General features: G+C 40.2%; 1 protein-coding gene across 1 annotated transcript in view; it reads left to right on the top strand.

The window, feature by feature from the left end:
* The window catches only part of TDRD12 (tudor domain containing 12), a 75,059-nt gene that overhangs the window by 32,074 nt on the left and 17,575 nt on the right, over positions 1-25,410 (top strand). The window contains exons 9-21 of the mRNA XM_032614352.1: positions 1,572-1,648; positions 4,501-4,584; positions 5,988-6,048; positions 6,387-6,494; positions 8,880-9,065; positions 10,923-11,082; positions 11,545-11,672; positions 13,050-13,241; positions 13,485-13,613; positions 14,380-14,497; positions 15,103-15,242; positions 15,376-15,596; positions 18,290-18,389. Of these exons, the coding sequence (XP_032470243.1) occupies positions 1,572-1,648; positions 4,501-4,584; positions 5,988-6,048; positions 6,387-6,494; positions 8,880-9,065; positions 10,923-11,082; positions 11,545-11,672; positions 13,050-13,241; positions 13,485-13,613; positions 14,380-14,497; positions 15,103-15,242; positions 15,376-15,596; positions 18,290-18,389 (1,704 nt within the window). The remainder of the gene's footprint in view (positions 1-1,571; positions 1,649-4,500; positions 4,585-5,987; positions 6,049-6,386; positions 6,495-8,879; positions 9,066-10,922; positions 11,083-11,544; positions 11,673-13,049; positions 13,242-13,484; positions 13,614-14,379; positions 14,498-15,102; positions 15,243-15,375; positions 15,597-18,289; positions 18,390-25,410) is intronic.

Genomic DNA, 25,410 nt, shown 5'->3' with positions numbered 1-25,410 from the left:
GCTCTGTTTCAAAAGAACAGGGTAACTCCAGCTCCTCCCTTGTCAAGTCCTTGTTCTTTTTGTTGTTGTTGTTGTTTAACTTTAATAGCTTAACACAAAAAAACTTTGTTTTGCAGTCATACAATATGCGTTCTTGAAGCTGGGGGGATGTTCTGCTCCATATAATCCTTACTCAAGGACCTGGGTTCATCACCTAGAACATCATAATCGTAGTGGTGGGGGATAAAGGGAAAAGAGAACTGTGAACCTGCTATAAAGTCCTTCTACCCAGAAGTGACACATGTCACTTCTGATTATGTATCATTGGTTAAAGCAAGTCATATGATCATGTAACTGCAAAGGATCATAAAAGTACATTCCTGCTGATTAGCCAGAAGGAGAACTGGAAATAATTAATGAGCTGCAATGTATACTGTTAACTCCCAGAGATATTACTAAGTGAAAAGAAAAAGCATGCTTTATTCTTCATGTTAAAAAACATGTTACAGGACTTCCCTGGTGGCGCAGTGGTTGAGAGTCCGCCTGCCAATGCAGGGGACATGGGTTTGTGCCCCGATCCGGGAAGATCCCACAGGAGAGGCCACAACAGTGAGAGGCCCACATACTGCAAAAAAAAACACAAAAAACAAAATACCATGTTATATATACTATATACTCTTGAAATGCATTGAGTATTTCTGGAAGTCCATGTTGAAAATAAGGAGATAGCTCTAGGTAGGCATAGAAAACCTAGGTGGTTTAATTTTCTTGAAGTCTTAATTTTCACTGTATATGATTTTGTATTTTATGTATTTCATAGCAGACGCATGTATTATCTAGTAAGGGTTTCCCAAAAGGAATATGTGAGTCCGGAAGAGACTTTTAAAAAGTTACTTAAATTGGGGCTTCCCTGGTGGCGCAGTGGTTGAGAGTCCGCCTGCCGATGCAGGGGATGTGGGTTCGTGCCCCGGTCCGGGAAGATCCCACATGCCGTGGGGCGGCTGGGCCCGTGAGCCATGGCCGCTGAGCCTGCACGTCTGGAGCCTGTGCTCCGCAACGGGAGAGGCCACAACAGTGAGAGTCCCGCGTATCGCCACAAAAAAAAAAAAAAAAAAAATTACTTAAATTTATAAAGATTTAGTAATCATGGCTTATAAATAAAATTTCCAAGTGGGAGACACTTTTAAACTCAAATCCTTGTTCTTGGCTTACTGACCACTCTACAAAATTAGGTATTTATTCTCATTTTAACAAGGGTGTAAAAATCTGGAATTATGGGACACTCTGATAGTTAAGGTCAAGTCTAACCTGTCCCTCCAGGTCTTTTGAAAAGACAGGTGAAAGTAATTCCAGGACATTTTAAATACTGATTATATGAAAAGGCAGCTGCCTGCTATTTGGATATTTCAATCTAGTGGTTATAGCAGTGGCATAATCACCCAGCTCTCCAGTTCTTGGTCTCTTCATATCTGTGTTGCCTGAATGTTATCTGGGATGGTTGTCTGTGAGAATAACTCCCATGAAATTTTGATTCCTCAAGAATGTATATCATGTTAGCATAATTATTCTTTCTGAAAAAAATTGTTTTACAGTGTGTTGAGTCTTCAGTGTATTGGCCAATGAAAAGAGGCATAACCACGTATGCCGATCCAGATATACCAGCAGCAAGGTATGATTTGAAAACCAGTGTAATTGACTAGAGACTTAAGTATAATATTGTTTTATACAGCATTCTGTAATATTGATGATAGAAGAATATTCAGTTTCAAAAAAAGAGTGACCTTGGAAATATCGATTAAACATATGTTAATTTAAAATTAAAATGTTTGACAACTGGCTAGCAGCACCGTTGACCAAAAAGTGGTAGTGATTCTTGTCTCCTTGTTACCTTATCAGACAAAGTTGTGTCTGTAAGGCAGGTCCAGTGACACTGTCTTGATGTAAAGGATGGGTAAATGTGGGCCAGATGGCAGTTCAAGTTGGTGGAAAGCAAAGAATGGTCTGTTATATTTTTGAAGATGAGCATCAAAGACTTTGTAACCCTGTCCTCATCAAGATCCATGTCAGTGATACTAATGAGATCACAGAAAGGATGTATTGTAATGTTATACATTTCACATATAGTGTAAGATCTTAAAATGGGAAGCTTCCATTTCTCCCCTTCTGAACTTTATGCTAGTGTTGTTATACGTTTTATTTATACATTTGTTATAAATGCTGGAATCTGTTATTGTTTGTATTTAAGCAGTGATTTTTCTTTTAGAGGGATTTAAATAAATAATTAAAAAATTAAATATCTACCCACGTAGTTACCACCCATGCTTTTCAGTTTTTGTGTAGATGCAGATTTCCATCTGGTACCATTTTCCTTCTACCTGAAGGACTTCCTTTACTATTTCTTGTATTATGGGTCTGCTGGTGATGAATTCTTTCAGCTTTTGTGTGTCTGAAAAAATATTTTAGCTTCATTTAAAAAAACACAAAACCTTTGCAAGGATAGAATTCAAGGTTTAAATTTCTTTTCCCCTGTGATTTAAAGATGTTGCTCCACCATCTGCTTGCTCATATTGTTACCAGTGCAAAATCTACCATCGTCTTTTTTCTTTGTTCCTCTGTGTGCAGCATGTCTTTTCCCTCTGCTTTTAAGATTTTCTCTTTATTGCCGGTTTGAACAATTTAATTATTGTATCACATGTCTTGGTGTAGTTTTGCTCACGTTTCTTATGCTTGGGGATCATTAGGGTTCTTCATTTGTAGGTTTCTGTCTTTTCATCAAATTTGGTAAGTATTCAGCTGTTATTCTACAAATATTTTTTCTGCACTCATCTCTTTCTCCTCTCCTTTTGAGAGTCTTATGAGACAAATGTCCCTGAGGGTCTGTTCATTTTTGCAACCTTTTCTTGCTGTTTTCGTATTAATAATTCTGCTGATCTATGTTTAATTGACTCTTCTGTCATCTCCATTTTGCTACTAAGCCCATCCAGTGAATTCTTTATTTGATGTATTATATTTTATAATTAAATAAAATTTTTATTTAATTTTTTTCTAATCTGTATTTTTTTTTGCTGAGAAGAAAGGAGAGTTCTTATCATGCCGTTCAACAGTGCTCCCCTTTCCTTTTCTTATGGAGCATGGTTATAAGAGCTGCTTGATAATTCACACTTCTGAGCTGTGCTGGGGTTGGCACCTGTTGATTATTTTTTCCCTCTACAGTCTGTCTAATTTTCCTGATTCTTTGTATGTCAAGTAATTTTGGATTGCATCCTGGATATTTGGAATATTATGGTATGAGACTCTGGTTTAGAATCCGCTGGAGGATGTTAACTTTGTTGTTTTTGTTGTTTGTTTTAGCAGGAGGTCATCACTTCCTTAAGGTTCAGACCTCAAACTCTGTCTCACTTACCGTGGGTGGTGATTGCGGCACTGTTTCTAAGTCTTTGGTACACTGCTTTGGGTCTGTTCTGAATATGCTCAACTTGGGGTGAGCGTGGGACTTCTTTTGGGACCATAAAAAGAAATAAGGGACTCCCCCCCACCCCGCCACCCAGCTCTCTATCTCTTCTTTTTTCCCCCAGGATTTTCCTCACATTCGCCATTTTCTAGATGCTCTCTCTCTCTGTTCCTCTGACCAGGTAGATGGTTTCTTGTGGAGAAGCTACCATGCAGTTCTGTGTGATTGGGGCTGCTTGTGTAATAAAATAGCAATAGAAATAAGAGAGGAAAAATGAGGGGGATTTTCCTTGTACAGTCTTTAGACTACTGGGTCCCTATTTCCCGGTTCCTTAGAGGGAGGGAGAAGTTTTCTCTCAGGGTTTTAAGTGACCACACTGCCGTTACCACTGCAGCCTGCAGCTCCGTGATCAGAGCTGCCCTTGGGGCAGGGCCAGGAGAGGAAGAGAAGAGAGAAGTCGGGATTCCTTACATCCTCTGGTTTAAGGCCCTTGCCTTTTCTCTGGCTTGAAGTACAGTCGGCCCTCCTTATTCACAGCTCCTGCATCCGCACTGACACAGGTCCCTTGGGTACGGAGGGCTGACTGTACTGCACCATCTTATATGAGCATCCGTGCATTTCGGTATCCGCAGGGCTCCTGGAACCAGTCTCCTGTAGATACTAAGGGATGATGGTAGAGAGTTTCTCTCGGGGTTTTTGATGTCTGCATCTTCTACGCCATTCTGCGACTCAGGCTGCCCTCAGCTCAGCACCAAGGGAAAGCCAGGAAACTCTCCATAGCTCTGGTGGCTTTTCACGTTTTAGTTGTAGTCGTTGCATACTTCGTCCCACGTTTCTAGTTGTAATCAGCAAGGAAGAGAGGATGTAGTGGGCTTGCTCCCTCTTGGCAGCCCAGGACTGTCAAAATGGTTTTCCTACTCAAAGGACTCAGTTTCAGTTCTCACAGAATTTACTGAAGTTGATCAGGTTACTCCAGTGGAACTTCTTAAATTGTCTCCCAGAAAATAACGGTATTTTGAGGTTGGGGATAAATGGGTTCAGAAATTTTAATAAAAGTTTTTGATTTCTAGTGGTGCTTTATGTCAGAAGTCAAATGAGAAACCACTTAGATTGGCTGAGAAGAAAGGATACAATGAGAAGAACAGCTGTGTGAAGTACGGATTTTTTTCTTGGCCTAAATTTTTAATTGAAATAATTGTAAAAAACAGTGTAAGCAGGAAGAATTGAAAATATGATTTTATTATTAATTTCAAACCTGCATTCCTATAAAGTAAATAAATATATATACACACACGTTTTTTTCTTTTCCATTTGCTGGAGTAGAGTTTTCTGTTTAAAGCTTTGTTCCACTGTAAATAGTCATGCTCTCCCTCCTGTTCCTGATTCTCTTGTCAAGTGAACAGTTTTATGAAACAAATTATATATAGTTGATCTTTTGGGGCTGTTGATTTTATATGGGTTGGTGCTTGCTTTCTTCCCAGTTTTCTGACGTTAAATAGATCTACCACCTGCTGGAGAAACTGTTTAATTATTTGCAGTGTAGAACTTCAGGATTTTGGGGGGTTTTTTTGTCCTGCCAGATTCACAAAGTATTCACTTACAAGGTGTTAACAGTAGAGCAATCACTTCATTTTATACTTGTTTAGTCTACAAAATATTTTCCTACCAATTTTTATGATTTCTTACCCTACTAGCTTAAAAATGCTCTTATGTTCCAAGTAACTGTGGCTGCTCTAAAACCACCAGAGTGACAAAGTGTTTGAGACAGTTCAGAAGTGGGTAGGTTGTACTGCATCCACTAACTGGCCTGAGATGACTGGGGAGAGGGTGTTGACCCTACAGCCATTTCGGTGTCCCGACTTCCCAGAGGCCACTCTGTGGCCCTGTGATGTCCCCTTGCCCAGCAGGAGGTCCTCACCGTGTCCAGGGCCGAGGGCTCTGAAGGCCGCCGTGGAGCCCGTGGATCTGGGGGTGGCTGTTAATGTACCAGAGTTGACATCCTCTTACCCAGGCATCCCTCCACCTAATACCTGAAAGTTGTGGTGCTACAACAGGTTATTTTCCTTGGAACCAAAGACCTTGGTTATCCATGCAGCTCATTTCTTTTAGCTACATGCCCTTTACTTAGAACCCACTGGTGAAATGACATCAGTTATTCTATCAGTCTGTGGTGGGTTCCAGGGAACCTTGAAGTGATTAAAGATCGAACAGCAAAAAAAGGAAGGAGGCAGTGGGTTTCTTAGAAGAAACATGAGATGACCTAGTGATCATGCAGTCTTTCTCCATGTCCAGAGCAAGTGGTCCTGGGATTGGCAGTGCTGTGTCCACAGAGCAGGGCCCAGTGTGGGAGGGAGAGGGGGCAAGCATGAGACTGGCAAGACCCCCATGGCCCCTTATGTAGCAATAGACAAGGCAAAACAGAACAAGCAGGAATGTCATAGCCATGCCTTGGGAGGCAGAGTTCATTTTACCTCTGTCGAAGAAGAATTAGAATAATAGCTCAACTGAAGAAATATAAACACTCCTTTCTTCTTCAAATTATCCTTTTATTTTACAGATTATTGCAGTTTCTAAATCCTGATCATTTGAGAGCCGATGGAATCTCTGATCTGCAGCAGGTATGGCAAACACCCGCAAGAGAAAACTGTTTACTCTTTAAATCCTTCCCCTTCCTCCCTCAAGATTTGAGATATGAAGACAAACTCCTTGCATGGAGGACTTTACCTGAAGATACCCTTTTAGAAATTATCTAATGAATTATTGCTTTAGAGACATGGCTCTTTTGGGTAATGGATAATCTTCCTTTTATTTTGGTAATTTTGGTGGGTTTTTATAAGCATATAAACTTAGGGTTTTACATGGAAACCAAACTCTTATATCTTCTTTATTTCCATAAAGTTCTTGGTATTCTGTGCTAACACCACAGGGCAGAGCCATCTGACATCTGTGTTCTTAGTTGCAGAGGCTGAAGTCAGGCTCCCGGCTGCCCTTGGTCGTTCTGCGGACCAGGGTCGAGCCCTGCTTGTCCATCAACACGGCGCCACTCTCGGCAGACCTGAAAAAGGTGACGGGGCTCAGACCAGGCTTGTGAAGGAGGACTGACCTGCTCTAACATAGAAAGATTTTTAATAAAGCAGTTTTAAGTTTGCATTTATATAATTTCTTTGCTTTTGAAATTTTCTTTTAAGATTTTATTATTAATTTCTCATTTATTCTTAAAGTCGAGGTTAACTTCTTATAAGTGAATAATTCTTTTGTGGAGAAACCTAAGTGCTTTTCTGAAATAAGTTTTCAAATGCGCCTCTGAAAAGGGGCTTAGAAGGGGCACAAGTAGTCAGGGCAGTTAGAATGTACTTCTTAGTACTCTTTTCAGAATTGCGTTATAGACCTGTGGTTTCACTTAGATCATCGGTTTAGATCATAAATCTTTATCTACTTCCCTCTTGATATTGAAAAAAAGTAAAAACAAAAAAACTACAAGCATGAATAGAATGAGAGCGGAGCCTTTATTAGACAAGGAATTTCTACAGGCTTTTGGAAGATGGAAAAGAAGCAGCCAGGATGGCTGACCACCTGAGGAAGGAGTGACACGGGGAGGGCAGTGAACTCCCTGCCTTGTTTCCTGAACATCTTCAGCCAGTTTCTCAGGAAGGAGATTGGAGGCTCTGTTTGGAGAAACCGAATGGCGCTAGAGAATGACCTTGCGGTGATGCTGTTTTCGAATCCTCTCAGTAAAAATGCATGCTCGCTGCCTGTCTCCTTGCAGTGATGTGACGCTCACATGGTGATGAGCTCTGCCCTGCCTGTGGATATAGTCAGCTTTCAGTGTCCTCGATGTGAGCAGACATCAGGGATCCTTGGACATTGGAAGAAAGCCTTAACCTAGGAAAAAAAAAAAAAGACCAAAACAAACTCTGAAAGAAACAAACAATGTTAAGGAGTGGAAGAAAACATTAGAAAATAGATATCCTCAGAGATAAGAGAAGATATTGCTTGGATTTAACAATAATAGGGTGCTACTAAAAACAAAAGGAACAGTCAGAGATAAAAAGTGCTCTTAGCGGGCTTCCCTGGTGGCGCAGTGGTTGAGAGTCCGCCTGCCGATGCAGGGGACACGGGTTCGTGCCCCGGTCTGGGAGGATCCCACATGCCGCGGAGCGGCTGGGCCCGTGAGCCATGGCCGCTGAGCCTGCGCGTCCGGAGCCTGTCCTCCGCAACGGGAGAGGCCACAACAGTGAGAGGCCCGCGTAACGCATAAAAAAAAAAAAAAAAAAAGGTGCTCTTAGCAATTAAAAACGCTATGGAAATAAAAAAACAGTAGATATGAGAGGTAAGATAGAAGTTAACAATCAGAAAGTAGAACACAAAGACAAAGAGATGGAAATGGGGGGGGAAAGAGAATTTGAGGGTCAATTTGAGGTCTCGTATCTGAGTGGGATTTCTAGAAAGAATGACGGCAGAGGACCGAAAATTCTGAGAATAACACATGGACACTTTCCTTACTTAATGGATATGACTTTCTAAATTGAGAGGGTTTGCCGACCGGAGACCCAGCACAACCGAGGAGCAGGAGCGTAGACACGTTGCTACGAAGCATCTGAACTGGAGGGATTCAGAGATCGTGAAAGCTTCCAGAGAGGAGGAACCCATCCCACGGCGGGGTCAGGAATCAGAATGACTTCAGACTTTCCCACAGTTCACCAGCAGAGCAGTGACTCCACAATTCTCGTGAAAAGTTATTTCCAGCCTAGAGGTCTGTACTCAAACCATTCCTGAAGTGTAAGGATAGAATGAAGACATTTTCACACGTGCAGAATCTCCGATTTCCTTCCCCTGCACCCTTTGTCGAGAAGCTGCCGAAATTTGTTCTCCACCAAACCAAGAAATTCAACTGAGAAAGTTGCAGCACAAAGGGTGGTGTTGCAGGGGAACCCCAGTCCCGAGTGCAGCTGGGGTTCGGGGCCGGGGGTTGAGACCTTCAGAGAGAGGACGGTGCTGATGAGTTCACCCTGTTGGCAGATCTCATCGGTGTGGCTGGAGAACTCTCCTCTGTGGAACATTTGGGAGGTCTTGATGACAGCGGATTACACAGAAAAATAAGCAAACAAAGGCAAGTTTTTAAAAAGCTTTCTAAGTGGAGCCGATGCACCAGCAGCTTATCAGGAGGAAGAGAAGCCACATCTTTGCTGTGGTGAAACGTTAAGCACCTCGTGTTTCAACAGACTGCCTATTGGATCCTTTCAGTTGGGAGCCCAGAAAAGCGAGGGTCTTTTGAGCAGGAGTTTGTTGCTGGAAAAGATTCGGGGGGGGGGGGTGGACTTATTAAGTTAGGTCTTGGATAATACCAGATTAAGCAATGTATACTCGTTCTTGGGGTAAAGTGAGCAATGAGAAGTTTATTAGTTTTCTGGGTTTTATTGTTGTTTTGGTTGTTGTTGATGTTTTGTAGGCTCTTCAAAGGAATAAGTTTCCGGGCCCCAGCCACACTGAATCTTACTCTTGGCCTCCCATAGCACGTGGCTGTGACATGGTGGTCATTTCTCATTGTGGAAATGACCCTTTGTTGTACCTTCCACCACTGCTTACGATTTTGCAAACAGGGGGCTGCTACAAGTCATTACCAAGTAGAAATGGAGTAAGTTGAAGACATTTTTGTTTAACAACAAAATGGATTAAATATTTATTTTAAATTTGACACCTAACCTTTGGTAAAGTTTAAGTTACATTAAAACTGGCAGGGGGCTTCCCTGGTGGCGCAGTGGTTGAGAGTCCGCCTGCCGATGCAGGGGACACGGGTTCGTGCCCCGGTCCGGGAAGATCCCACATGCCGTGGAGCAGCTGGGCCCGTGAGCCATGGCCGCTGAGCCTGCGCATCCGGAGCCTGTGCTCCGCGACGGGAGGGGCCGCAACAGTGAGAGGCCCGCGTACCGCAAAAAAAAACCCAAAAAGCAAAAACAAAAAACAAACAAAAAAAACCTGGCAGAACAGAGACCGTCCTATGAGAAACTCTTCTCAACACAGTCGCTGATTCTCTCACACTGATTCTTACCGAGAACCCCTAGTTGTGAGCCATCAGCTGAGTTGGGAGAGTCCTGGCTTTTAGTGATGACTGTACAGTTTATAGAATTATCTAACTGATTCGATTCACGTAATTATCATGGCAAACCCTTGAGATGGTCATGCCGTGTATTGTTTTCACTATTTTATAGATGAGAAAATTAAGCTCATGAAAAGTTACCGGTAAAAGTTCTTACCTGCTGACAAGTGTGACAAGAAGTGGGACTTGAATTTAGGATTTCTGTCATCTTGTCCCTCTTCTTTAAATTATCTTCACAGAACCCCACACTGTTTTATAATCCCACTTTATTTTTCCCACTCATAAGCATCAGTTAATAGCTGAGAAGGATGGTGGAAAGGAAAGAAATTGGATGTGAGGGTCAAATGATGGTGAGTGAGTGACATCTGCTTTGCTGGGGTTTTGGCTGTTAGGTGAATTGATGTGTATGAGACCCGTCTCAGATCTTCTCCCAAGATACACTACAGATGGTTCCATCACTCATTATAAGGTGAAAAATAGCAGTACAAAAGACAATTCGAATTTCATCTTAGGAAAGATACTGGTTTATTTTCCTGATTATGCCATGTAGTTTAACGAGTCCTCTTTGGAAGTCCGCGTTGGCTGTGTTACGATGTATTGACTTCATAATATTAAATGGATGCGTTTGTATCACTCAGTCAGGTAGCAGCTGAGCCCGCTGATGAGATGCAGCTTGTGTTGAGATAGACCCCTGGCCGGGCCAGAAAGGAATGTCCAGGTCTGACCCTTGTGTCCATTCTGCTTTTTCCGCATCTCCAGGGTCAGTCTGCATTTAGGCGTGAGCCCTGGAAGCAGGCGCTTGCCTGCGTCTGCATAAAAGAAAGAGGAGACTCGTTCTTGTCTTCAGTTGATTGAGGGCGTGTGTCCAGGAAGGTGTTTGGCAGGCAGATATGGAGAGATATCTGTGGGATCGTGGAGGGCAGGGGTCAGATGTTGCAGTAGGGAACTTAATCTCCTAAGGAAGTGATGTTCACCTTTTTCAGGGCCCCTTTCAGGAGGCAGTTCATCCTGGTGCTCAGCAGCAGCAGGTCTGGAGCCGGATTGCCTGGCTTTGAATCCCGCTTCTACTGAATATTAGCTGTGCAGCCTTGGGCAACAAACTTCACCTTTCTGTCCCTTAGGCTCCTCACCTGTGAAGTGAGGTAGTAATAGGTCTCACCCTGTAAGGGGACGTTAAGGACTAGATGATTTAATACTTGTGCCTAGTTTAAGCCCTAGCAGAATCTGAGTCAGTGTGTCTGAATCCATTCTAGTGAAATTATATTTTGACTTCTCTGACCTGCGTGACCGTGATGACAGCAAAAACTTAGTGCTTACTGTGTACAGGGAGATGTTCTGCGTGTCTTAGATGCTTAACCTTTGTCCAAAATCATGTGACTTTATTTGTCTTTGCAGCCTCTGGCGGTCATCGTGTGCCCTGGGTGGAAAAAGGCCCAATTAGTTTTTGAATTATTGGGAGACTATAGCATGTCCTCCAGGCCTGTTGTTCATCCTGTGGTATTAACAGTTGGACTCCACAAAGATGAAGCCAAAAGTATGAAGCTTCCAAGTGGGTGTAAGCATCCTTTCCAAGCTATTTGGTTTTCCCTAGAGAACACAGTGGAAGCCTGCTCGGGCAGGCCTGGGAGCCAGCATGATCAGCCAGGCCTCACTTGTCAGTTACCGATCAGTGCTGGTGGTGAAGGTTTACTCTTGGCTTCCATCTGTTTTTACTGAGAAAGCTAAGTCTTTTCATTCATTTATCAACGATTTATTAAACGCTTACTGTTTATTAGCTGTTGACTAAAACCACCCCCTGCCTTTCAGGAGCTCAAAACCTGGTGGGAACACAGGTATTTAGTCAGACAGTACAGGGGCAGCCTGGGCAGGCCTCTTCTCACACCCACCTGAGGAAGAAACACAGGGTTTATTTCATTGAAAGGGATTTCTAGAAAGTATGTGGAATCTTAGCAAAGGAAACGTTAGAAAAACCTGTGGAAGATCTAAGGCGTTAACTGTGTTTTCTTTTAAAATGTAGGCAATGTAATTGTCACAACACCACATAGCCTCCTGAGACTTCTCAGATATCAAAGCTTGTTGTTTCTTAGACTCTGTCATCTGATTTTGGATGAGGTGGAAGTCTTATTCTCTGAAGCTAATGAACAAGTAAGTATGGCATTTATTTAGATGTCAGTACTACTCAGAAATATATATATATATTATATACATATATGTAAAATTAAAGTCTTTTAGGAGTCAGGAAACGTGTCTAGTTGGGAAGAAGCTGGTTAATCTAAAAAATGTTTCCCTTTAACGGCTATAATTAAGAGGACAGAACATTTATCTGAATTTTCTACCCAATGTTAAAGTTCTCTTTGAAGAGCAGAATTTCTTTCCCAGGGACATTTTCTAAAATCAATATTTTTCTGGTTATGTAAGCAATACTTGTATTTTAGAAAATTTGAGAAATAGAGAAGAACCCTTGAAAAACCCCAACATCCATAGTCTTATGCTCAGAGGTTACGTAACCACTGTTACTGTTTTAGAGTATTTCTTTCCTTTCCGTAATTCCTGCGTCTGTTGATACATATAATTAATAATATCAGGACCTTATTTTATGTATTGGTTTGTAACTTGCATTTCAGTGAACAGCATTGTGAGTGCTGCTACCAGCTGTTCTCTAGCGTGATTGTTACTGGCCATGTGGTATTGAACCCTGTGGACATACAATTTATTTTCTGATTGTCTTATATATGGACATTTAGCATCATTTGTGTGTATGTGTGTAGCTGAAGAAACATCTTTTGGCACGTGTTTTCTTAGCATAAATTCCTAGGAAGGGGATTAATGGATCAAAGGCTATGAATTCTTAAAAGGCACTTGTTGGAAGCAGTGTAGCATGAAGGTCAGGAGCATTCCTTTGGGAGCAGCAGTGGCCCCAAGGTCAAGCCCAGGCTTTGTGACTTACTGACTGCCTCAGTTCTTATTTGCAAAGCTGGTATCTGGAACACTGCCTTGTTCAGTGGCACTCTGAAAGTGTAGATGGGTTTGCACTCCCTCTGGCAGTGTGCCTCCGCGCCACACTGCCTGCACGCCTGGCAGTAGGAGGCCCTCGTCCAGCTTTCTTTTCTAGGCTGACGGTTACACGTGGCATCTGATTTGCTTAATCTGTATTTCCTTGATTACTTTGTTAAATTGAGCATTAATTCATACTGGCCATTTGCACCCATTCTTCTAGGAGCTGCTTGTTCATTTCCTTCGCTTGTTTTCTTTCACTGGGATCATCTTTTTCTAACTAGTTTGTAGAAGTTTTTATATAAGGCTGTTCATCCTTTGTTACCTGTGTTGCCGGTATTTACCTAGATGTTTGTTTTAATTTTGTCTATACATAAACATTTTTCCTTTTTAGTTTTTACTTTCATGTTTAAAGACCTTTCCCACTCTGAGAACAGAAAATATACATTCCTTACATTTTATGTTCTGTCAAACTAATTATTAGTTTCTTTGGAAATAAAAGTGAAATTAATTATGCTGATTTTTTAGATGTTTCCTATATTAGATAACTTTAAAAAAATTATTGAAGTTGAAGAAAGGGAATCTGCCCCACATCAGATTGTTGCAGTTGGAGTTCATTGGAACAGACATATAGAGCAGTTAATCAGAGAGTTCATGAACGACCCCTACATTGTGATCACAGCCATGGAGGAGGCTGCCCTCTATGGCAGTGTCCAACAGGTAAAGAGTCCTGGGTGTGTGTGGTGGGGGGTTGGTGAGCCCAAGCAAGTAACCTTTATTCATGGCTTAATATTAAAAGATTACAGCATTAATTTCATATACAATCTGTAATTGTGTATTTAAATTTATATTGCTTTTGTATACCTTCTTTCCTATTAAAATTATGACTTTGCCATAAAAAGTAAAACTGGAGCACCTTGAACATTTTTTAAAAATCCCACTGTTTCTGCATTTCATTACCAGGTAGTACATCTTTGCCTGGAATGTGAAAAGACCTCCACTTTACTCCAAACTCTTGATTTTGTTCCAAGTCAGGCACAAAAGACCTTGATCTTCACCGGTTCTGTAGCTGAAACAGAAATAGTGTGTAAGGTGAGCCCTTCCACACATGAAACGTTCTTACTGCTTGTTTAAACTGTGGTTGAATCTTGAGTCGCCAGAGAGTTACGTATTTGACAGGGAAATAGCCTTCCCATGGAAGCCAGCGGTCCACAAGGGGGACCTGGCAGAGCATGAAAAGGATCTGGTTCATGAAGAAGTGCCAACATCTTCTGAACCCTCTATTTAAGAAAATAGAGACGATAATGCTAAAGTATATCATCATTTAGCCAAAAAAGCCAAATAAATTGGCTAAAGATTTATTTAATCTAATTGTATATAAATTAATGCTAAAGTGTAGAAATGAGGCCAAATACAAAAGAATCAGTAGTGCACTGACCTTTAGCAAAAATGAACTAGCAGGTATAGTGAAAAACAACAGTACCCTCTTGGCAATAGTACCATAAATTTCATGTATACGTATACATATCTCTACAGATAATCTGTGTAGGTAAGTATACATGCACACAAGTATATATACACGCACATATATGTATGTACACGTTATTTCAAAAGGAAGGAAAATAGTTTTAGCAAAATAATGTTTGTTTCACTGGAGCAAGTTTTTAGATATAAACCATAGCATTTTGAAAATATATTTCTTTAAATTTACAACCATTTCATTCTTAGAATTAGTGGATCAGTGAGGTGAGACCCTCACAGATAATTTTAAATGATTTGTATCGATAATTATTGATGAAAGATCATCTTCAAGCTTATGTTCCTGACTGTGAACTGGCCCCTTTGGTTTCATCTTTAGGTAGTAGAAAGCAGTTCCATATTTTGTTTGAAAATGCATAAAGAAATGATTTTTAATGTAAAAAGTGTTTCAGAACAGTGGAAGAAGAAGTTAAGTTCTGGTTCTCACATTGTATTAGGTAAGTATTTTAATTTCTACTTGTATTTAGAGAAGGCTGAGCTAATGGGAATCATGTCTTCAATTCATTAATTTATTTACCTCCTCCAAATTTCTCATCATTTCCCAGATTTATTGAGAATGTATTAGTAATGTGAATTTCAAAGTGAAAATTAACCTTGACTGTGATTTTGATACTGAGGTGGAATCCAAGTGCCTCAGGTTAGTAGGCAGCGAGCGGCCCTTGGGCTAGCCGTGCTCCCTGCAGTTCTAGCTCGAGGATCACTGTCCTATGTATATGCCTATGATGGAGCTTGTCGTAAATGATTGTTAAATTTAATATTGGAAATATAAAAGTCAGAATGTATAAAATAAGTGAAAACCATATGGGCAGCCAAGATTTGTAATAGAGGCATTTTTCGAGTTAAAAAGGAGACCACTTTTCTCTGGAATTTAATTACTGGGCTTTGACATTTTGGGAAAAGAAATGGGAAGGAAGTTTCTTTGCATCTGAAAAGTAGAATGCAGTAAAGAAGTGTTTTGAAGTATGGTTCCTGGAATTGTTCTGTAAAGCATGTGCAGTAAAATTCCAGCTTCATTTGAAATTGTCCGAATCCTTTTCTCCAGCCTTAACAGATGATTGCACACCACTCTTGGCCATCACCGATGCCACGTGTGTGATTCACTTCAGCTTTCCGTCCTCGCCGAAAATTTTTGGTGGACGCCTGTATTGCATGTCTGATCATTTTCAGAGTTTAACTGAACAGGTTTGATTAATTTATATTATCATTTAATGTTTCACTGGCATTTCCCACATAATGACAAATGCAGAGTCCAGAAAGTTTTATCATTTAGACTGGTATGGATGATCTGCTTCCTTTATTCACCCCCAATTTTAAGGGTTCTCCTGCAGAACAGAGAGATAAAAAAACCAAATCTGTATTGCTGCTGACGGAGAGAAATGCCTGCCATGCAGTTGGTGTCCTGCGCTACTTGGAGCGAGCAGATACCAAGATTCCTTCAGAGCTCTACGAGTTTACTGCAGGGGTTCTGGAAGCCAAAGAAGCTAAAAAAGCCAGAAGGCCTCTTTGTCCGTATCTTAAGGCTTTTGGTTTTTGCAAGTAAGCCAGTCATCTTTTTTATAACTGACATGTAGCATACAGTAAACGGCACAGATGATAAGTTTACAGCTTGATGATTGTTACATGCATATGCAACCCATGTGAGCTACGGCCCAGCTCTGAGGGAGCCCCTGCAAGATCCCCTCCTGTTCCTTCCCAATTTGAAGTAACCACCCTCACTCTGTCTACCAGCACTGACTAATTTTGCTTGTTTTAGAATTTTATATACATGGAATTGTAGTGTGCTCCATCTATCAATACTGTCTGTGGCATTCATCCATGTTGTTGCACGTATTGGTATTTTATTTATTTATTTATTTTGTGGCTTAGAATTCCATTGTGTGGGGACTTCCCTGGTGGTCCAGTGGTAAAGAATCCACCTTCCAATGCAGGGGACGCAGGCTCGATCCCTGGTTGGGGAACTAGCATCCCACATCCCACAGGGCAGCTGAGCCCGTGTGCCACAACTACTGAGCTCACGCACCTCAACTAGAGAGCCCGTGTGCCACAAACTGCTACAGAGTCCACACGCTCTGGAACCCGCGCCACAACTAGAGAGAAGCCCACGTGCCGCAATGAAGAGCCCGCGCACCACAACAAAAGATCCCAAGTACCACAACGAAGATCCCGTGTGCTGCGATTAAGACCTGACGCAGCAAAATAAATAAATAAATATTTTTTAAAAATTCTGTTATATGAATATATCATGATGTATATATCCATTCTACTCTTGACGGGCCTGTGAGTTGTATTATGTATGAAGCGTCCATGAACACTCTTGTACGTGTCCTTTTCTGGAAATATGCACCCGTTTCTCTTGGGTATATATTATACTCTGGAGTGGTATTGCTGGGTCATGGGGTAGACTTGTGTTTAACTTTGCCAGGGCGGTTGGTCATCTTATGATCCCACCAGGTGTGTGTGAGGGAGTTTGGGTTGCTCTGTATCCTCAGCAACACTTAGTATTCGTGGGGGTGTAGGGGAAAACCATTGTTATTTTAATTTGCATTTTCCTAAGAATTCATGACGTTGAATGGCTTTTCAACGTGATTGTAGGACATTTGACATCCTTTTTTGTGAAATGCCTGTTCAGGTCTTTTGCCCATTTTTAAAATGGGGTATTTACTGGTTTATAGGAATAATTTGTTTATTCTTGATACAGCTGCTTTGTCAGAGATATGCATATATGCTTTGAGAAACTTCTCCCAGTCTGTGGCTTGCCTTTTAAGAGTCTTTCAATGGACAGACATTTTTAATTTTGATGAAATGTTTTATGGTTACTGTTTTATTGTGTTTTAATAGAAGAAATAAATTGCCTACCTCTAGATCATGAAGACATTCTTCTATATTTTCTTCTAGAAGTTTTATAGATTTAGCTTTCACATTTAGGCATGTAATCTATATTGAATTAATTTTTGTGTATAGTGTTTGATATGGGGCAAGGTTTACTTTTTTTCTGTATGGATAATCTCTTGCTCCAGCATTCTTTATTTAAAACACTGTTGTGTTCTCACTGAGTTGGTGCCTTTGACATAACCCAGACGATAGTGTATGGGATCTATTTGTGGACTCTCTCTGTTACATTGGTCTACTTGTCTATTCTTACACCAGTACTACACTTTTTTAAGTACTGTAGCTTATAGTGGGTCTTGGGAAATGGTATTTAAGTCCTCCAACTTTGTTCTTCTTCAAGGTGGTTTTGGCATTTTAAGTCTAATGCATCTCCATGTTTATTTTAGAAAGGGTTGTCAGTTTCTTCAAAAACATTGCTGGAATTTTGATAACTGCATTGATTATATGAATCAATTTGGAGAACATGGATATATCTTAACAGTCAGGAGATCCCTGAGTCAGGGATCCAGACACGATGCCAATACTTGATCAGTGGATCTCTGGCACTGAGTAGTAGATGTCTGTTAGATATCTACTGGATTGAATTTAATTTTAAGATAACTATTGAAATTAACTTCTTTGAATTATGTACGTTATCCAGGTTATTAGCAGCAATTTCCATTATGCCTTTACATAAAATATTGAATTTTAAAACTGAAGCTTTAACTATTTCTCAGTTTGGGTTACGGAATGGCTCCTGCTTTAGAGGTTCATTGGCCCCTGTTGTGGGTTATAGTGATGTGTTTCTGATTCAGAGTCTTTACTTTGGAAGTATATTTTGTTCATTTACGTACTGCATTTAAGACTGTCTGGAGGGCTTCCCTGGTGGCGCAGTGGTTGGGAGTCTGCCTGCCGATGCGCGGGGCGCGGGTTCATGCCCCGGTCCGGGAGGGTCCCGCGTGCCGCGGAGCGGCTGGGCCCGTGGGCCGTGGCCGCTGGGCCTGCGCGTCCGGAGCCTGTGCTCCGCAACGGGAGGGGCCGCGACGGTGAGAGGCCCGTGTACCGCAAAAAAAAAAAAAAAAAAAAAGACTGTCTGGAGAAATAATGCAGTAACTCTGTCCTTTACGTTTACTCAGTGCCAGTTAGATTTTAGGATCCTTTCCACTTATTTACACACTGTTAGTGTCATCTGAGGGATCTAATTAGCTTTACAGCATTTGGTTACTTAACTTTACAGCGTTTGGAATACAAGTTCTCTGATTTCGATTCTAGATTAATTTTCCTGGTGAATACTTTAAAATTCATGTTGAAAATTGTTATTTTTTTTTTCCTGGTTTTAAAATCCTGTTCCTTTTTTTCAGAGACAAAAGGATCTGTCCTGATCGACACCATGTTAATCCAGAAGTAGACATGCCAAGGAAGTTATCCAACCAAACTCTACCAGTGTTTGGATACATAAAAGTAAGTCCTCTTAAAGAACTTGTCCAGTGATTAATGGTCATTTTAACGAACAGCTTTCATTCTTTAAGAGGTAGAATTTAATAGAAGGCAATTATGACAGTACTAATTACCACCATTAATCTGACAGTAGGCACTTATTTTAAGGGTTCTTATACGGTGCTTTATTTCAAGGTGCCAGTTCGTTCAGAAAACCAAGATCAAATTGGAAGATAGATAAACCACTTAAATTTAGGGATTTCTTAGTTATCTTTTTAGAAAGAAAGTTGTTTCCCTTTGGGGACTGTTAAAAATAATGTGATGATTACACGAACCTTTTCAGATCATCCATGATTATTCCTTTGGGGAATATTCTGAGATACAGATAGAATTGCTGAGTTGAGTTGTCACTTTCTTGTGAATCTTTCTTTCTTTATTTATTTATTATTTCTTCCTTCCTTTTTGGGTTTGAGTGTTCTGCCTTCACCTTCCCTTTCCCTTAGGGCGAATCTGTTATGTTCATTCATGCTTGTGCTTCTCCTTGTGTGGCTATGCTGTGCTCGTTTCCTGGGGCTGTTGTACAGATACCATGAACTGGCTGCCTTAAAACAGCACAAGTTTATTCTCTCACAGTCCTGGAAGCCAGAGTTTGAAATCAAGGTGTCAGCAGGCTGTGCTCGGTCTGAAGACTCCCTTTCCTGCTTCTTCCGGCTGCTGTTGACTCCAGGCGTGCCCTGGCCTGTCTTCACCTCGTGGCCACATCCCTGCAGTCTCTGCCTCCTCTTCTCTCTGTGCCTCTTACAAAGCACACTTGTCAATGGATAAAGGGCCCACCCCCATAATCCACAGTGACCTCCTCGCCCAGAGATACTTAATTACATCTGCAAACACCTTTTTTCCAAATAAGGTCACAGTCACAGATCGTGGGAGTTAGCACAGAGACAGTTTTCTTTGGGGGCGTGGCGGGAGGCATGGATTACCATTGAACCCCATACAGTTTTCACTGATGAAATGATTTTTGTCTTGAATTTCTGATTCTTTCCCAAGTTCTATCACCTCATTTCTACATTTTAAAATTCTGATATATGTGGTTCTTTTATATCATACATCATTTACTTAATAAGCTAAAAGGCAGCTAGTTTTGAAATCGGAGCACAGTTTCCATCTATTTTGTGGATACATTTTGCTGGTGGCCTTCATTGTCTCTAGGGACTGTTACTCTGCTTCTTATTCTCTTTTTTATTATTGTAACTTAATATGGGATTTGACCTTGATGCTTTGCTGTTGCTCATTTTTCGATAAAATTCCTTTTCCTTAAATTTGAGGAGGAGGTGTGGGTCAGGATAACTTCTCTAATTTCACAGAGTTTCCATTTCTGTTGTTTCCATGTCTGGTTAAAAAAAAAAAAAAAATGAAAACACAGTTTCTGAGATTTTGGGGATGCCCTGGCTCTGTGCCCCTCACCCAGGTACATCTGGCCTTTCTCTTCCTTCATCTCTCTTGTCCCTGGGTGGACAGTTTGGAGATTTCACAGGGGCCCAGCCTTCACCCACTATCAGATGCAGGAAAGCCTTCCGGTGCAGCTGCCCTTGTCACCCAGGCCCACCGTGTTTTCAATGAACACCTGCTGCCTCTTGTGGAATCCTCCTGTTGCTAGTCTTTCAGACGAGCTCATACCTCCCAGTGCTGCTTCCTGCACACACAGTGATACCACGCAGGTCTTGTGATGTGGGTGGTTTTTACTCATCTGCTATTTTTGTTGTTGTTATCTAAATTAATAGATTTTATTTTTTTGAGCAGTTTTAGTTTTACAGAAAAACTGAGCAGAAAATACAGAGTTCCCCTGTACTCTCCCCCGGCACCCCCCACCAGTTTCCCCTATTATTAGCATCTTTCATTATTGTGGTACATGTGTGATAATAGATGAGCCAGTATTGATCATTATTATTAACTAAAGCCTACAGTTTAAGTTAAGGTTCACTCCTTGTAGTGTACGTTCTATGGACTTTGCCAAGTGTATGATGACACATATCCACCATTACAGTATCACACAGAATACTTTCACTGCCCTGAAAATCCCCTGTGCACTCCACCTGTCCCTCCCTTTACCTCTTCCCCAGAATTCCTAGCAGTCACCCGATCTTTTTACCGTCTCTGCAGTTTTGCCTTTTTCAAAAATGTCATATAGTTGCAATCATACAGGGTGTAGGTTTTTTGAACTGGCTTCTTTCATTTAGCAGTTTGCATTTAAGATTCTTCCATGCCTTTTTGTGGCTTAATAGTTTCTTTTTATTGCTGAATATACTACAGTTTGTTTATCCATTCACCTATTGAAGGACATCTTGGTTGCTTCCAATTTTTGGCAGTTATGAATAATGCTAGGATAAATATCCAAGTGCAGGTTTTCGAGTAGACAGAAGTTTTCAACTCATTTGGGTAAATACCAAAGAGTGTGACTGTTGCGTGTGATTATGTATATAGTAAGACTATGTTTTGCTTTGTAAGAAACTACAAAACTGGTTTCTGAAGTGACTATACCATTTTACATTCTTACCAGCAATGAATGAATGAGACTTCTTGTTGTTCCACATCCTTGCCAGTATTTGACGTTGTCAGTGTTTTAGATCTTAGCCATTCAGTTAGTGTAGTGGTGTCTCATTGTCTTAATTTGCAATTCCCTGATGACGTGATGTTGAGCACCTTTTCATATGCTTATTTATCAGCTGTAATCTTCTTTGCTGAAATAGCTGTGAGATAGTATGTTCAGGGTTTTTGCCCATTTTTTAAATTGAGTTGTTTGTTCTCTTATTATTGAGTTTTAAGCGTTCTTTGTATATTTTGGATACCAGTCTTATCAGATACGTGTTTCGTAAAAATTTTCTCCCAGCCATTGGCTTGTCTTTTCATTTTCTTTATATAGTCAGCTCTTGTTATCCATAGATTCAACCAACCTCAAATCTAAAATATTTGGCAAGCAAGACTTGAATTTGCAGTGGTCCAGCAACTATTTACATAGCATTTACATTGTATTTACAACTATTTACATAGCATTTACATTGTATTAGGTATTATGAATAATCTAGAGATGATTTAAAGTATATCCTTAGGCTGTCCTTTGGTTATATGCAAATTCTTACACCATTTTATGAAAGGGCCTTAAGCATCCGAGAATGTTGGTATTCCCTGGGGGTCCTGGAACCAACCCTCCGTGGACACTGAAAGATGGTTATAGCGCCATTCGGACAGCAGAAGTTTTTAATTTTAATGAAGTCCAACTTTCCAATTTTTTCTATCACAGACTGTGCTTTTGTCGTTGTATCCAAAGAGTCAGTGCCAAACCCAGGGTCACCTGGAGTTTCTCCCATGTTATCATCCTCATCTGCTTTTATTTTGGGGTCCATGGGGATATTTTGTTAATTATGTTTTGTTGCAGTATGTCCCTGGCTTTGGCTTTGCTGTCTCACTGCTCTGTCTGTCTTTATGTGGGGGAATTCAGAGAGAGTCAAAAAATATGACACCTCACTGTGGCCACCTTCCCAGAACCCCTCTAACCAAGACCTTCCTTTTAATTTAATTTAATTTTATTTTTTACTTTATTGAAGTATAGTTGATTTTCAATGTAGTGTTAGTTTCTGTTGTACAGCCAAGACTGATTCAGATACATACATACATATATATATATATATATATATATATATATATATATATATTCTTGTTCATATTCTTTTCCATTATGGTTTATTACAGGATATTGAATATAGTTCCCTATGCTATACAGTAGGACCTTGTTGTTGTTTATCTGTTTTATATGTATTAGTTTGTATCAGCTAATCTCAAACTCCTAATTTATCCCTCCCCCACCCCCTTTCCTCTTTGGCAGCCGTAAGTTTTCTGTGTCTGTCAGTCTGTTTCTGTTACGTAAATAAGGTCATTTGTGTCATATTTTAGATTCCATGTATAAGAGATATCATATAATATTTGTCTTTCTCTGTCTGGCTTACTTCACTCAGTATGATCATCTCTAGGTCCATCCATGTTGCTGCAAATGGCATTATTTCATTCTTTTTTATGGCTGAGTAATATTCCATTGTGTATATATTACCACATCTTCTTTATCCGTGCATCTGTTGATGGACATTTAGGTTGCTTCCATGTCTTGACTGTTGTAAATAGTGCTGCTGTGAACATTGGGGTGCATGTATCTTTTCGAATCAGAGTTTTCTCTGGATATATGCCCAGGAGTGGAATTGCTGGATCATATGCTAGCTCTATTTTTAGTTTGTGAAGGAACCTCCATGCTGTTTTCCATAGTGTCTGCACCAATTTACATTCCCACCAACAGTGTAGGAGGATTCCCTTTTCTCCACATCCTCTCCAGCATTTATTGTTTGTAAACTTTTTAATGATGGCCCTTCTGACCGGTGTGAGGTGGTACCTCATTGTAGTTTTGATTTGCATTTCTCTAATATTTAGTGATGTTGAGCATCTTTTCATGTGCCTTTTGGCCATCTCTGTGTCTTCTTTGGAGAAATGGTCTTCTGCCCATTTTTTCATTGGGTTATTTGTTTTTGTTTTAGAGTTGTATGAGCTGTTTGTATATTTGGGAAATCAAGCCCTTGTCAGTCACATGATTTGCAAATATTTTCTTCTGTTCCATAGGTTGTCTTTTCATTTTGTTTATGGTTTCCTTTGCTGTGCAAAAGCTTATTACCTTGATTAGGTCCCATTTGTGTACTTTTGCTTTTATTTCAGTCCCTTCAGGGACTGACCTAAGAAAACATTGGTACAATTTATGTCAGAGAATGTTTTGCCTATGTTCTCTTCTAGAAGTTTTATGGTGTCATGCTTTATATTTAAGTCTTTAAGCCATTTTGAGTTTATTTTTGTTTATGTTGTGAGGGTGTGTTCTAACTTCATTGATTTACATGCAGCTGTCCAGCTTTCCCAACACCACTTGCTGAAGAGACTGTCTTTTCTCCATTGTATATTCTTGCCTCCTTTGTTGAAGATTAATTGACTGTAGGTGTGTGGGTTTATTTCTGGGTTCTCTGTTCTGTTCCATTGATCCATATGTCTGTTTTTGTGCCAGTATCACACTGTTCTGATTATTGTAGCTTTGTAGTATTGTCAGAAGTCTGGGAGGGTTATGCTTCCAGTTTTGTTCTTTTTCCTCAGGATTGCTTTGGAAATTCTGGGCCTTTTATGGTTCCATGTATATTTAAGGATTATTCTAGTTCTGTGAAAAATGTCATGGATAGTTTGATAGGGATCACACTAAATGTGTGAATTGCTTTGGGTAGTGTGGCCATTTTAACCATATTAATTCTTCCAGTCCAAGAGCATGAGATATCTTTCTATTGAATCATCTTCAGTTTCCGTTATCAGTGTTTTATAGTTCTGAACATACAAGTCTTTCACATCCTTGGTCAGGTTGATTCCTAAGTATTTTATTTTTAAAAGGGTTTTTTTTTTTTTTTTTACTTTCCCTTTCTGATATTTCATTGTTAGCATAAAGACATGCAACAAATTTCTGTATGTTAATCTTGTATCTTGCTACCTTGCTGAGTTCATTCATCAGTTCTAGTAGTTTTTGTGTGGAGTCTTCAGGGTTTTCTATATACAGTATCATGTCGTCTGCCTATAATGATACTTTCACCTCTTCTCTTCCAGTTTGGATGCCTTTTATTTCTTTCTCTTGTCTGATTGCTGTGGCTAGGACTTCCAATACTACATTGAATAGAAGTGGTGGGAATGGGCACACTTGTCTTGTTCCAGATTTTAACAGGAAGGAAGGCTTTCAGCTTTTACCATTGAGTGTTATGTTGGCTGTGGATGTGTCATAAATAGCTTTTATTATGTTGAGATATGTTCCCTCTATACCCACTTTGGTGAGAGTTTTTATCATGAATGGATGTTGAATTTTATCAAATGCTTTTTCTACATCTATTGAGATGACCATGTGGTTTTTATCTTTACTTTTGTTGATGGAGTGTATCACATTTTTTGATTTGCATATGTTGAACCATCCTTGTGACCCTGACTGGGATGAATCCAACTTGATCGTGGTGTGTGATCTTTTTTATGTGTTGTTGGATTCAGTTTGCTAATATTTGATTGAGAATTTTTGCAACTATATTCATCAAAGATATTGGCCTGTGATTTTATTTTGTGGTATTGTCTTTGTCTGCTTTTGGTATCAGGGTGATAGTGGCTTCATAGAATGACTTTGGGAGTGTTCCCTCCTCTTCAATCTTTTGGAAGAGTTTGAGAAGGATTGGTAATAGTTGTTCTTTGTATGTTTGGTAGAATTCCTCAGTGGAGCCATCTGGTCCTGGACTTTTGTTTGCAGGGAGTTTTTAAATTACATACCCCCATACCCCTGGTTCCCAGGGGATCTGCTTTCTGTCACTATGGTTTTGTCTTTTACTGGAATTTCATATTAATGGAATTGTACAGTATGTGGTCTTTTGAGTCTGATTTCTGTTACTCAGTGTATTATCTTTGAGATTCGCCTGTTTTGTTCTATTTTATTGCTGTGTGGGATCCCACTGTATGTTTGTCTGTTCACAAATTGATGGACATTTGGGTTGTTGACAGTTTCTGGCTGCTTCGATCATTTGTGTTACATCTTTGACAGTACATGTTCTTTTCTCTGGAGTAAGACCTAGGAGTGGAATTGCTGAGTCATATGGTTTAGTGTATGTTTGTAAGAAACTGCCGAACCGTTTTCTAAAGAGGTGGCACCATTCGCATTCTGACCAGCACTGCACGCAAGAATTCCAGTTGGTCCACATTCTCATCAGTACTTGGTATTCTCAGTCTGTAATTTTTGCCACTCTGTTGCATTTGCACCGTTATCTTATTTGTGTTGCCCTGGTGATAAAGAATCTTAGACATCTTTCCACTGCTTACTAGCCATTTGTATCTCTTCTCTTGCTAACTCTCTGTTTAGAATTCTTGGCCGTTTTTTATTTGGGTTTCCTTCTTGTTGAGTTTTAACAGTTCTTTATATATTCTAGATATCCTTTGTCAGATATATTGCAAA

The sequence above is a fragment of the Phocoena sinus genome, chromosome 19 (genome assembly GCF_008692025.1).
Source record: "Phocoena sinus isolate mPhoSin1 chromosome 19, mPhoSin1.pri, whole genome shotgun sequence".
NCBI lineage: Eukaryota > Metazoa > Chordata > Mammalia > Artiodactyla > Phocoenidae > Phocoena > Phocoena sinus.
This window is presented reverse-complemented; position numbering and strand designations above follow the sequence as displayed.